Genomic DNA, 13,745 nt, shown 5'->3' on the forward strand with positions numbered 1-13,745 from the left:
TACTGTTGGGGTTCAGGTACTCTTTTTGATAAAGTATATCTGAGGGCAATTTTTTTGTTTTAGAGAACACCTTTCATGTTTTTATTGCGGTCTGTGTCCCCATTGGGAAGATTCACCCTCTCTATTTGCCCTAGTGACTGTTATTACCGGGGGAAAAAAAGATCCCACATTTTGAGTGGTTACAAAGAGTGGATTTAAAGGGCAAGTCTTCCAATGGTTCTAGTGACAACCAGTGATATCACTCATTTTAGAGGGATCTCTTTTTACTTCCTATTTTGGCTATGAGACAGGAAATGAAGGGAAAACTCCCCAATCGGACACAGATGGTAAAATAAAAACTGACCAGTGTTGTAATGCTCCCTTACCCTATCCAAAATGGGGGGGGGGGGGGAGTTTTGCGTTTTAGTTCTCGTACTAAATTTGATATTAATTATTTACTAGTTAGGAAATATAACACGATACCTTGCATACAATCACTTTCTTAATTTCCAGAAGGGACTATTAGTTAGCTTGACCTTTGGGTGCAAAAACAATTTGCATTCGGTTCTACTTTAAAGCGTTAGTAAACTGCACATTTTTACCTGTACCTATAGGTAAGCCCTTTAATAAGGCTTACCTGTAGGTATAATGAATGTCTCCTAAACTTGCACTGTTTAGGACAGGGGTCTTCAAACTATGGCCCTCCAGTTGTTCAGGAACTACAATTCCCATCATGCCTAGTCATGTCTGTGAATGTCAGATTTTTACAATACCTCATGGGAAGTGTAGTTCCACCACAGCTGGAGGGACGTAGTTTGAAGATCCCTGGTTTAGGAGATATTCACACTTGAAGCAGCCAATGACATCACTAACACATGCGTAGGAATGATGTCTTCAGGGCCCGGCTATTCAAATGGCGAGAGAGCCACGAACCTGGAAGGAAGACCGGGTGAAGGTGGCAGCTTTGACAATGTGCCACTGGAGGGCTTTGTTTTAAGGTAAGTCTGTCATAATGCGCTTGTATGCGATGTATACTAGCACATTATCTCCTAAACTGCTTGGAGGCCCACACTTTTTTATTCTCTGAGTTTACTACGACTTTAAGTGGCGGATACAATTTGAGGCTAATGCTGGGAACACGGAACATTTTTCTGTAATCTGTTGATGGATGGTTGTCCTTGATCTGTTCAATTGTTTTTGCAATCAAAAATGTTTTCTTTTTTTTTATTGTGCACGTGAAAGTCACCTTTTAGCAGTATTTTACTTGTGTTTCTTGTAGCGCAAACATGCAGTGTGTTGCTGAGCACAAGTGTTCCTGGCACGATCGCTCCTACTGCCACACGCATCATAAAACATGGTGTCTGACAGCTGGTATCACAGCACAAATTATATGATCTCGCTCAACAGGTCTTAATTAACAACTGGATGGACATCTCCAGGAGTGTACCAGACATCAATTAACAGCGCCCTTTCCCTGAGAACAAGCCAGATTTAATTAGCTCTGGGGAATTGAAGGGAAATCATGCGTCCAGCTGTGGAAACGCTTGACGAACAGATCACCGTTGTTGTAAATAAGATGTTCTGTAGTAGGCAGGTGACATGGAAGCATCATATCCCCTCTCTCTGTCGCTGTGGAAGCTTGTCATTGTTCTTTGAAGAGAGTCTGTCACCAAGCAAACACCTGTTTAATTAGGCTGCGGTGGAAGCTGCCTTTCCTGACTCTTGGCACATACCAGTTCTGATTCATTGAGACGTTGTGACTGATTTTCTAAAGGAATAAAGCCTTGTCATTTTGCAAGGAAGTTTTCAACTAGTTTAGTCAATGAGGTGAAGCTGTACTGACATCTCTCCTCCAATCATGTGCAAGTAAAAATCCTATTTTATTGTGAGGCGGTCCTAGACTAAATTACATTTTGTTTACTGCAGTGTAGCTTGCAGGTCCTGGACTTCCACAAAACGGTGAGCTGCATTCTTCCTCTGCACCCAGTCCTGGTCAACGAGGGACATGGTTGCTCGGACTGCAGCTTCTATAATCCTTGTAATTGACACCACTTAAATTGAAAGTTGGCACCAAGGTGAAAAAAAAAAAGTGCTACTGAATATCCATTTGATAGGAAAGGCTAGAATCCAGCCAACTGACAACCTTATACGTTTCAGCCACCCATGCCTTAGTCATAGCTGTGACTAAGGCCTAAGTGGCTGAAATGCGTATGTTTTTTAGTTGGCTGAATTCCAGCCTTTCATATGAATAAATGGATATTCAGTAGCAAATTTTCACAGTGGTGTCGACTTTCAGTTCAACTGGACCTCCATAAAGATGGACATCACACAGTGCACTAAAATCCTCCATTTACCCCATGTTATGATGCCATGAAGAGCTTATTACCCTGGCCATTGGCAGGCAAGCGGCAACTTGGGCCAAACGTCCTAGCTATTAGCAGGAGGCCCCCCTGATTTACATACGCCCAGATCGTGCAGTGATTGTATATTCCCATGTCCCAGGCTGAATCAGGATCAGGATGGTATCGTATGAAATTTATTATATATACTTATTTTTGCTTGGCAGCAGTTTTTGTTTGTCTGTCTGTACCTGTCCGCGCGTGTATCTCCTCCATGGCGGCTGGGACGCATCTGCGTTCCACTCGGCCGCGTCTTCCGGGCTGCCTGCACTGTTGTGAACCTAGCCTGGAATCGAGGCTTGGTTTCACACTTGCTCAGTTCCGGATTGGACGGCCTTTCGCGCATGCGCGCGGACTCCGTTAGGCGACGTCGGCTCCGCGTACGTACGCCGGGGGGCGCGGTGACGTCATCGGCGGCGCCAGGTTTAAATAGCTGTCAGATTCAGCTATTGCCTGGGATGCCCTGCGGGATCGTGAGCAGCCTCCCGGTGTATGTAGCTGTGTCTGGCAAGGTAGGAAACGGTTCTCTCTCTCCTCTCTGCTCTGGTCTGCCTGATTGTTCTTCCTTGGGTAATTATGGCTTGATTTTTTTTCAGCTACCATATCTGTATAATGGACGTTTCACCGCCCCCCGGTGGCCAACCCTTGCTCTGCAGGTAGGAATTTTTTTCCTACTGCTTGTATTGGTTGCCCTTCTGTCTTTTTCTTCATTCATTGATGTTATGTCCTTGTGTATCTTGTCTTTTTTAGCCCTTCTAGGTCTGAAACTAGGCATTCAGCACGTGAAGAAAATGATAATGCTAAATCTAAACATCATTCCTCTTCAAGCTCTAGACGTCCGAGATCGTCTTCTCGACATCATAGTAGAGAGCCCAGATCTGCACACCACTCCCGTGGCCGTTCCAGCCACTCTAAAAGCAGAGTCTGCTGGGGGTGCAAGTCTCAGGTTCCGGAAGGGAGATCTCTCTGTGAACCATGTTATGCCCGGGCCATGAGGGAGAAGGGTGAGGAAGGTCTTCAAGTGGAGGCTATAGTCAGAAGGGTGGTCCAGGAGTCCCTAAACAAATCTGACCCCATAATTACAGTTGTCCCTCCAACTGACCCCGCACCAATTCACATACAAATGGATACTGAAGTCCCGGGGCCCTCTACACTCTGTCGCTCCGCAAGTGAATCCTCCTTGTGCGAGGTTGAAGATTCTAACAATACTTCTGGATTTGATTTTTCTTTAGTTCCAAATCTAGTTAAAGCGGTAAAAGACGCCCTAAAGTGGGATGAGCCTGTTGAGGCTCCTTCTAAACAGAGAAAATACTTCAAACAACTCAAGAAGGACCGCCCAAATTTTCCTTTTTTGGAAGAACTTGGTGGAATCTTTTCTGAAGAATGGACTGGGGTGGAAAGGAAAAATTCTTTACTCTCCAAGGTGTCAAAGATGTATCCTTTCAGAAGTGAGGATGTGAAACATCTAGAATCTGCCCCTCTGGTTGACGCAGCTCTAATGAGGCTAGTGAAACACGTCACACTCCCTTTGGAAGATTCCGTCTCGTTCAAAGACGGGTTAGAAAGAAAGATAGATACTGACCTTAAACGGATATATATCACGGCAGGTATGACTTGCAAACCAGCTCTGGCTCTCGCAGCATTGTCTAAAGCTATGGAAACTTGGTCAGATGAGATTGATTCCTCCCTGTCAAACATCTCTGAAGATTTAGCAGGAAGCATGCCGCTTCATGAACTGAAAATGGCATCGGTTTTTTTGGGGGAGGCCTCCCTTGATATTATACGCCTGGTGGCTCGTGTCATGCTATCCTCTGTGACAGCCAAACGGGCCTTGTGGCTCCGTCCTTGGCTAGCTGATCCTGCCTCTAAGCAGGCTTGGTGCCGTATTCCCTTTCAGGGTTCTTCCCTGTTTGGGAATAAGCTGGATAGTGCCATTTCCCGGGCCACGGGTGGTAAGTCGGGGTTCCTTCCCCAAGATCGTCGCCTTCTGGGTCAGAGAAGATTTCAACCTAGACGTAATCAGGATCGTGCAAGAGAGGCTCGTAGCTACAGACCCGGCCGCGATTTCAGGCGGAATTGGAGAAGAAACCAACCGTCGGGGCAGAAGCCCTCTAAAGTAGCTCCTTCCGGGGGTCGTGAAGCCCCTAAATCCTTTTGATACAGGATCGGCTCAGACAGTTCAAGTCGGAGCCAGATTATTCCAGTTCCGACATGTCTGGGCAGCCTCGAAAGGATTACTGGACGGTCAAAACAATTTCTTCAGGTCATTCATGGATTCATAGAACCACCCAGGCTTCAGTTTGTACCCACAGTTCTGCCCTCCTTGGAGGAAAAGAAACAAATTCTTCTTTCATACACGAATTCCCTGATAACTCAAGGTGCCGCCATACAAGTTCCAGCGTCCGAAAGGTTCCATGGGATGTATTCACCCCTGTTCATGGTCCAAAAGAAGTCCGGCTCTTAACCATGTTTTCTGTTTACTAGCAGCACATATCAAAGCTGAAACGCATGTATGCGTGTCCAGTGTAGTTTAGCAGAGGGTCTACATAGCCACCCCTCCCCATAAAATAATTGGGAGGTTTTAATGTTTTGTTGATATCTGTAATGGGTTTTAGGCTATAATCTCTGAGCTTGACACTGTAGAACGTGGAACCATAGGGTGGCTAAAGACATTGGTCAATCATTAGACTATCGGATGTATTGTAAATGTACCTTCCAGCCATCTCAAAATGTCTTCTTGGCCAATTTTTCTCCTAAACATGAGCATGTTGGTCATGTGAGTCCTCTGTTTTGTGTATGTTGTGTGTATGTCATGATGATGGACTGGTACAGACGTTGCATAGCTCTTAATGACTACCATGATGTTAAAGCAAGGTGGTTGCAGACCAAAAATGATCATTGAGGAGGTCTGAGTAGGAGGTGCTGCATCCAGAGCTAGTTTTAGTTTTCCAGTGAGAGGATAAGTCCACACTGAGGAATACAATGACTCTGGTTAGGTAGCTCCATGAACCTCTTGGACAAGCTGCCAGCTCCTGAGTCTATTTGCCCATAGGTGTCCATTGCTTTTTTCAGATCAGCCCTTAAAGCCCTGATGAAGCGAGAACACTGTAGCCCCTCAAATGTGTTGGCTTGTTACCTTTTGGTCTTCTATAATGAAATGACAATTCTTGGATTCATAAACCTGTGGTGTGGTGCCCTTGAGATAAGCTAACTTGCTTACAAGCAGTACTTTAACTTTCAGAACTGAGATGAAATTTTAAATTGGTTATATTTAACAATCTATACAGCTTTAACACTAGAAACTGTAGAAAAGAATGGCCCGGATTCACAAAGCACTTGCGCGGACGTATCTCAAGATACGCCAATGTAAGTACAAATGTGCGCCGTTGTATCTATGCGCCGACCCACATACTAAGATACGCCTAAAAATAGGCTTCATACGACCGATGTAACTTGCCTACGCCGGCGTAGAGTGAGCACATATTTACGCTGGCCGCATTTGGCGCTCCCATTGATTTTCTATTCACATATGCAAATGAGCGAGATATGCCGATTCACGAACATACGTGCCCCCTGGCGCATGCTATACACGGTTTGCGTAAGTTGTACGCCCGGCGTAAAGTTATTCCCCATAAAGGAGGTGTAACTCAACAGCATCCATGCAAAGGGCTGCACCAGGGAACACAAGCCGTTGTATTTTACGTTGTTTACGTTGGACGTGAATATGGCTGGGCGTAGGTTACGTTCACGTCGTAGGCAGTGATCGGACGTATCTTAGGGAGTAGTTCCGACGTGATTCTGAGCATGCGCATGAGATGCGTCCACGGGACGGTGCATGCGCCATTCGTTATTCGTATCTGTCTGTCGTTCGGCCCATCATTTGCATGGCTCATGCCCACTTCCACTGACTTACGCCTAAGAAACCCAGCGCAGATTTGGGAGCAAATGCTTTGCGAATTATGTGCTTGCCTCTCTGCGCTGCGTCGGCGTAGCGCAAAGAAGATACGCTACGGTGGCATAAATGTGCGCCGATGTCTGTGAATCCGGGCCATTGTGTTCAGGCTGAAGTTCTACATTAAAGCAAGACAATTTCCTTTTTTCTTTTAATTCCTTTTTGAATGCTTCCAGCATAATGAAAAATATCTTAAAATGTGCTAATTAATAGGCGTCTTAAAAAAGCTGGTCTCTGTGTAGGGTTTGTAAATTTGTATGTTTGTGAGGGTAGCTGTATTTGTTCGCTTATTGAACAAGCAGTCTCTGGCTTCCTAATTCAAGGTGCTGCCCACTGATTGTGCTTCACTGCTGTACTTTGTCCATATGAGAGTGTGTATGTCAGGTCCTACCTGATTGAAATTCTCCACAAGACAAACCTGGTTGATCTCAGCAGTCCTTAAAGTGATACTAATCACACATTGTTTAAAGCAGAGTTCTGCCCAAAAAAAAATATTTAAAGTCAGCCGCTACAAATACTGTAACTGCTGACTTTTAATATATGGACACTTACCTATCCTGTCAGCACCAGAAGCCGATCTGTCCCCCGGCTCTCATGTGCTGCCGCCGGCATCTTCGGTAAAGGGAATCAGAAAATTAAGCCTTGCGGCTTCACTTCCTGGTTCCCTACTGCGCATGCGCGAGTTGCGATTCGCATCCCTGCTGTCTTCTGGGACCTTTGTGTCTCCCAGAAGACAGCATGGGGGGGGGACTGAGGAAGCGCCGGACGTGCTTACACAAGTATCTGCTCCCTCCTCCCCCGTAAAAGGTGTCAAATGTGACACCGGAGGAGGGGAGGATTCCAAAAAGGGGAAGTTCCATTCTTGGGTGGAACTCCACTTTAACTGCTTGCCGACTGCCCACCGTCATTTTACGGCGGCAAGTCGGCTCCCCTGCGCGAGAGCCCGTAGCTCTACGTCGGCTCTCGCGCAGGCCACTAGGGGCGCGTGCGCGCCGCCGGAAGGCACGCGTGCAAACCCCCCCGCTCACTCCCGTGCCCGGCGGGCGCGATCGCTGCCGGGCACCCGCGATTGCTCGTAACAGAAAGTAAATAAATAAAAAATTTAGGCCAAGATGTATTCTTTTACATATTTTTGGTAAAAAAAATTGCAATAAACTTATATTGATTGGTTTGCGCAAAAGTTATAGCGTCTACAAAATAAGGGATACATTTATGGCATTTTTAATATAATTTTTTTTTCTACTAGTAATGGCGGTGATCAGTGGTTTTTAGCGGGATTATGGCTGACAGATCGGACACTTTTTTGGGACCAGTGACATTTTTTTTGGGGACCTGTGACATTATTGGGACCAGTGACATTATTACAGAGATCAGAGCTAAAAATAGCCACCGATAATTTAATAAATGATATTAGCAGGGAAGGGGTTAATACTAGGGGGCGATCAAGGGATTAAGTGTTCCCTAATGAGATGTTTTTAACCACTTGACAACCGAGGATGTCAAATGACGTCCTCGACTTTGTGCAGTGATATCTGAATGATGCCTGCAACAACAGGCATCATTCAGATATCACCGTCTTCAGCCGGCGATTCTCTGCACAATAAGAATGATCAAAGCAGCAGTTCAGCTGCTTGATCATTCTTATAGGCAGCGTGAGAGGATGTCCCCCCCCCCTCCCGCCGCCATCTGGTACTTCTCCGGGTTCTCCCGTTCCATCGGGGGCCCGGAGAACGAATCGGCTGGCGCTGGCTGGGAAGCATAGAGGTGACTGGTGACCAGATGGTCAGCAGTCATCTCTATGACCGTCGGAGGCCCGGGTACCCAGAAGTAAACAAAGCCCCAAATCGCGGCTGTTGGCAGGAGATCGGGGTATTTTTTTTACGATTGTAAGCCTGGAGGAGAGATGTGGGGTCTTATTGACCCCACATCTCTCCATAAAGAGGACCTGTCACAGTGATTCCTATTACGAGGGATGTTTACATTCCTTGCAATAGGAATAAAAGTGATCAACATTTTTTTTAAATAAAAAAATTAAGTAAAATAAAAATTAAATTAATTATTTTTTTTAAACGCCCATGTCCCCAGTAGCTTGCGCTCAGAAGCAAACACACATGCAAGTCCCGCCCACATATGTAAACGCTGTTCAAACCCTACATGTGAGGTATTGTTGCGTGCGTTGGAGCGTGTGCAACAATTCTAGCACTAGACCTCCTCTGTAACTCGAAAATAGTAACCTGTAAAAAAAATGTAAGCATCGCCTATGGAGATTTTTAAGTACCGAAGTTTGGTGCCATTCCATGAGTGTGCGCAATTTTAAAGCGTGACATGTTTGGTATCTATTTACTCGGCATAACATCATCTTTCACATTGTACAAAAAAAGTGGGCTAACTTTACTGATATGTTATATTTTAATTCATGGAACTGTTTTTTTCCCAAAAAAAGGCGTTTGAAAAATGATTGCGCAAATACCGTGCAAGAACAAAAGTTGCAATGACCGCCATTTTATTCCCTAGGGTGTCTGCTAAAAAAAATGTATAATGTTTGGGGGTTCTGATTAATTTTCTAGCAAAACATTTTTTGCCAAAATAGGCCCGGTGGGCAAGTGGTTAACTGGGGGGGGGGGGGAGAGACTGACTGGGAGTAGAGAGATCACTGCTCCTAATCACTAGGAACAGACAATCTCACTCTACTTCCCTGTCAGAATGGGAATCTGTTTGTTTACATTGACAGATCCCTGTTCTGGCTCTCTGCGGAGTGATCGCGGGTGGCCAGCGAACATCGCGTCCACCGGGCACATGCTGCACGTCTGCTATAGCCATTAAAGGGACCAACGTGCACCAACGGCGATTTTCACAGCCGAGCCAACCTGCCACAGTATAACTGCGGTGGCTGGTCAGCAAGCAGTTAAATATGATTCCCAGGTATGGCAATTTTTACATAGTCCAGCTTGGGCCAGGGTAAGTATGTATATGCCATACCTGTGGGACCTCTGTAAAATCCTAAAATCACTCTAGTAGACACCGCTACTAGAGTGATCTCCAATAGCTTCTGGGTCCTGTGTCGAGTGTCTGCCCTTTGCTTTTTCTTAGAGAATGCAGAGTGTTCTCTGACTGGATGAGGTGGAGACGTGGGGAAGTGATGTCACAATCTCCACCACATTCAATAAAGGAACACTTTTAAATAATTCAGAAAATGCAAAGTGTTTTCTGAACGTTTCTCTGAACATTTTTCACTAATCAGCAGTACAACCACTTGGCAAGGGTCCCAAAAGTCAATGAGAATCACTGTAGTGATTGCCAGCTTCGATTGGGATACCACAGGCATGACGCATACTTATATTGGTCCAATCTGGACGAATGTAGCTTTGTAGAAATTGCCCATATTCAGAATTCAGCTTTAAAAAGAGAAAAGTGTAGTTTCCCCTTTAAAAAGCCCATTAAAGAGTTAACAGTACATACCCCACACATCATGACCTTGAAGACAAGTTTAGCCTGAACCTTAGCCCGGGATTTTAGACAATCACCTCCCCCCCCAAGAGTTGAGATAACAAGGATGCTTTGCCTTTGTCTGTGGCAGCCTTGCTCGTAGAGAAGCTTGGAAGTTTGCCATTTATCTTGTAAGGTCGGTGTTAAAGAATAATGACAAAGGTGTAGTGGGCACATTAAAGCGAGCCTTCCATTACTTCACTCCTCTTATTAAAACCTTGTTGAATTAAAACTATTTGTATTGCCGTACTTAATTTAGTTAACACGTCTAATTTGTTCTGCCTCATCAGCTCAACGTTAGGAGGACCCAGCGGTAATTAATGATACCGCCTTGTTTTTTTAAACATATCTATAAACATCCCGTCTTGACTTTACTTGAGCTTGACTTTATGTGTTTATTTTTGGGCTAACAGCTTCTCTCCTTTGCCTTCGTCTCACAGGGGATCAGTGAAACGGGCGATAAGCGCAATGAACCAAATGGATAAGAGGCGTCACGAGAAGTTTGCAAACCAGTTTAATTACGCATTAAATTAAAAATCAGAAGAAAGATAAACCGCCTGGTCGGCTTTTACATGGAAGACTTGTTTTAAGGACCTTTAACGAAAAATTGTTGTGTTATAAGTGTATTTTTTTCCTTAATGGCTATGTCTTAACTTATTTGTGTCATTTGTTATACCTTGTCTTTTTTTTTTTTTTCCTACTCTCGGAATGGTTTTACGGATATCTGGTTTATTTTTTAAAGAGGGGGGAAAAGTGCAATTATCTACAAACAAAGCAAAGGATGCCAAGAATGAATTAACCGGAGATGCTTCCCTGGAATAATTATAGTGATTATACATTATAGGAAGATTTCTATTGAGATTTTTAATGGTCAACCTCTATAAGCAAATGCTTTATTGTTTTTCTGCCAGAAACATGGAGACTGGCCCTGTATTTTGAAAATACTAGTTTCCTGGCTGTCTTGCTAGCGATTTTGCTTTTAGTAGTACTTTATTTATCTGAGGCAAGTATGCAGATAAGGATACCTGATGTATTCCGTGTCTGTTACTCAAAGTCAGGCTCGTTGCTACAGGACAGGCAAAACAAACAATTGCTTGGGACCCCTGAGCTGGCCTGGGGCCCCCAACTTCCCCTTCCCAGGATGTAGCCAAGCTCCTCTTCCTTCCACCTGGAGTTCTGTTAGTCCGGCCGGGTACCGCGCGTGGTACAGGAGATTCAGTTTCCTGTTCCCGGCCAGACTGACAGGAAGTGCACTATCTGATAGGGGACTGGGGAAGAGGCAGGGGGAAGAGGAGCTTGACCACGCTACAGTGGACCCCCAAATTCCTTCAAACGGCCCTGCTCAAAGTATTGAAGCTAGTGGATCAACATGAGAGCAAAGCAACTGGTGTTTTCACATTTTGATGAACAATAGTTTACTTTTGGGGCAAATTCCTGACAAGGGTATTTGTGTGGTTGAACCCCCTACTGGCTTTTTATATATTAGACTCTAGAGTTTCTGGCATCACCAGAGTAGTTTGCATCTCTTCTCACCCCACTGGGCCATAGCAAAGGTGATATCCTCTTTAACTTTGTAATTTCTATGGTAGTTGCTCGCAGCTAGAAAATCTGGTTAGGATAATTTACCAGTAAAGGGAGTTTCTGGGTGCTATAACCCTTATATTGCTGTTGATTTAAGGATCACATTGGTGGCAGCAGTGACATGCAAAAAAACTTCCGGATGCTATAGTAGCTCAGAGTTAGTTTACCATTTTAGATTGCGATTTTTGCTTTGTGGTAGAAGTGATTTGGGTAAGTCCCCCCCCCCCCCATGTTTCCTGGGCCTACCTGCTCCTTCTGGGTTCCCAGGATCTCTGTAGTGTTCAGAGGGAGAATGACAATGATGTCTCCAATACCTGCCTGATATCTTCCAGGGTAGTATGAACCAAGAAGTGCTCAGCTCTATGCACTTACAGGTTCAGAGCTGTCAAACTCTATCCGCTGTAACTGGGGAAGAATAAAATTAAGAAAAGTCTGCGTGCCATCAGCTTCAACAGAGTGCAGAGGTAACATTAGGTGTCCAAAGGACCCCTGCTGTCTCCTTAAACAGAAGCTGTCACCTGTATTTTATCACACAGAGGGGGCCTTTTATTCCTCTAATTATATCAATAAAGTTAAAAGAAATTAAAAATTAAAATATTAAAAAAAAATGAAAGGTTAATAGAATAAAAAAAAAAAAAAAAAAAAAGTTTAAAGCCCCTACATACACACTAATGCATTTGTTTGTGGCTTGATATGTTTAGAATCTTTGTACTTGACAAAAACTCATCAAAATGGGCATTATATATTTATAGAATATATACATTATATTTGTATTTGTGTGTGTATATGGTGTTTCATAAGTTATAAATTGTTAACTGATTTTTGCTCGTAAACTCCTTAAATTGATACAATTCTCTCCAAAATAAATCTCAAAAACAGCCCCCTGCCAAAAAAGATGACCCAGGTGCCTGGGTCCCCTATCCTCAGTCTCTATGTGAATGATGGTTTCCATCAGAATTAAACACTTCCAGGAGTGTTGGATGCCTGTGACTTCACGCTGTGTTTGGTCACTATGGCACTACTGAACACAGTAGTGAGGTAGGGGTCAGGGGGTAGATTTACAGCATGTGTCGTGTCAGGGCTTATGGGCAAATGTTGAATGGCAAAGAGGTCATGGTTTTAGAAGAGACTGAAGTTAGAAGACCTGGGTCACAGCAGAGCTAACTAATTAATGCCTCTTCTTTTGCAGGAAAATGCTTTTGAAATTTTGTTTTCTTCTGCGACAGCCGTGTCCCTCTAAAATACCTTTTCTCATTGTAGAAATAATGCACCAGCCATATTGCTCATCACTTGTGTCTTTACACAGACTTGTACTGTAGAGGAAGAGAAATGGAATGTCTGACAAGTTCTGTTATTACAGAATGCATTGAGCAGCATGATCAAACACGGGTTCCTTTTGGGTTTACACCAGTGGCCCAGGGGCCACATGTGGCCTGCGGAGCCTTCTGATGTGCTTTCTAAAAAGGGCACCAAACCCTCAGAATATAATATAAGTCTATTGCAAAGTGCAGAAAAGCCAAAGGTACACTGCGTTGCACCCATGGTTCGGGTAAACCACAGCGCATCAGTGTGAAAGCAGTCTTGGGCCGCTTTAACACGGTCAGCCCGACCAATTGGTCCCTCCATTCACCTCTAAGTAGTGAAAGACATAAACCGACTTGTGTTCTACCTCCAATATGATCCGCTAAAAAGTATTGTGGGCTGCGTCCGTGTCTGCTCTGCATATATAGAGCAGACACGGACATCCAATCCACCCGCTCGACTCATTGTGGCGCGTGACTGGTTACCAAGTTGCTTAAGTGGCCCCCCTGGTTTACACAATGTACATAATTACATAAAAGTAGAAGTTGTAAATGGAATGTATGACTTTTATATCTGCGATTCTAGTTGGACTTTCAGCAAATTAGTTTTGTACATAAAGCATTTCCTTTATTCTAGTCAGTGCTAAAAAATTAAATAAAATATTGCATATGAATTCATTTTGAGGTGTCTGTTTATGAAGCAGTGATCCCAAGGATCACCACTGATCACAGCCCATAAACAGTTTATGAAATAGAGATAATCGGGGGAGAAGTGTCTGAACTTGTTCTCCCGCCGATTATCTCCACACACAGAGAAGTCTCATAGACTGACACAGTAACGGCCAGTTTATGAAGCTGCGATCTCAGCACTTCACTGGCGATCTGAGTCAGAATTCACACTCCCCGATTCACCATCTCAGAGGTGGTGAAGCGGGGAGTGAAGAGGGGATCTAAGGAGGAAGATTTTTAACTTCTTTCTACCTCGTTCAGACCCCCCAACACTGTAACCATGTCCCCCTGTAATATTTATGTGTATACATACATATA

The 13,745-nt window shown here is 44.2% G+C and overlaps 1 protein-coding gene across 1 annotated transcript in view; it reads left to right on the forward strand.

Moving 5' to 3' along the window:
• UVSSA (UV stimulated scaffold protein A) overlaps window positions 1–10,954 on the forward strand; it is a 133,507-nt gene extending 122,553 nt beyond the window's left edge. Inside the window, 1 exon segment of the mRNA XM_040335263.1 lies at window positions 10,257–10,954. Within this exon segment, the coding sequence (XP_040191197.1) occupies window positions 10,257–10,350 (94 nt within the window). The 3' untranslated portion in view covers window positions 10,351–10,954.
• The last annotated feature ends 2,791 nt before the right edge of the window (window positions 10,955–13,745 follow it).

Source organism: Rana temporaria, chromosome 1 (genome assembly GCF_905171775.1).
Source record: "Rana temporaria chromosome 1, aRanTem1.1, whole genome shotgun sequence".
NCBI lineage: Eukaryota > Metazoa > Chordata > Amphibia > Anura > Ranidae > Rana > Rana temporaria.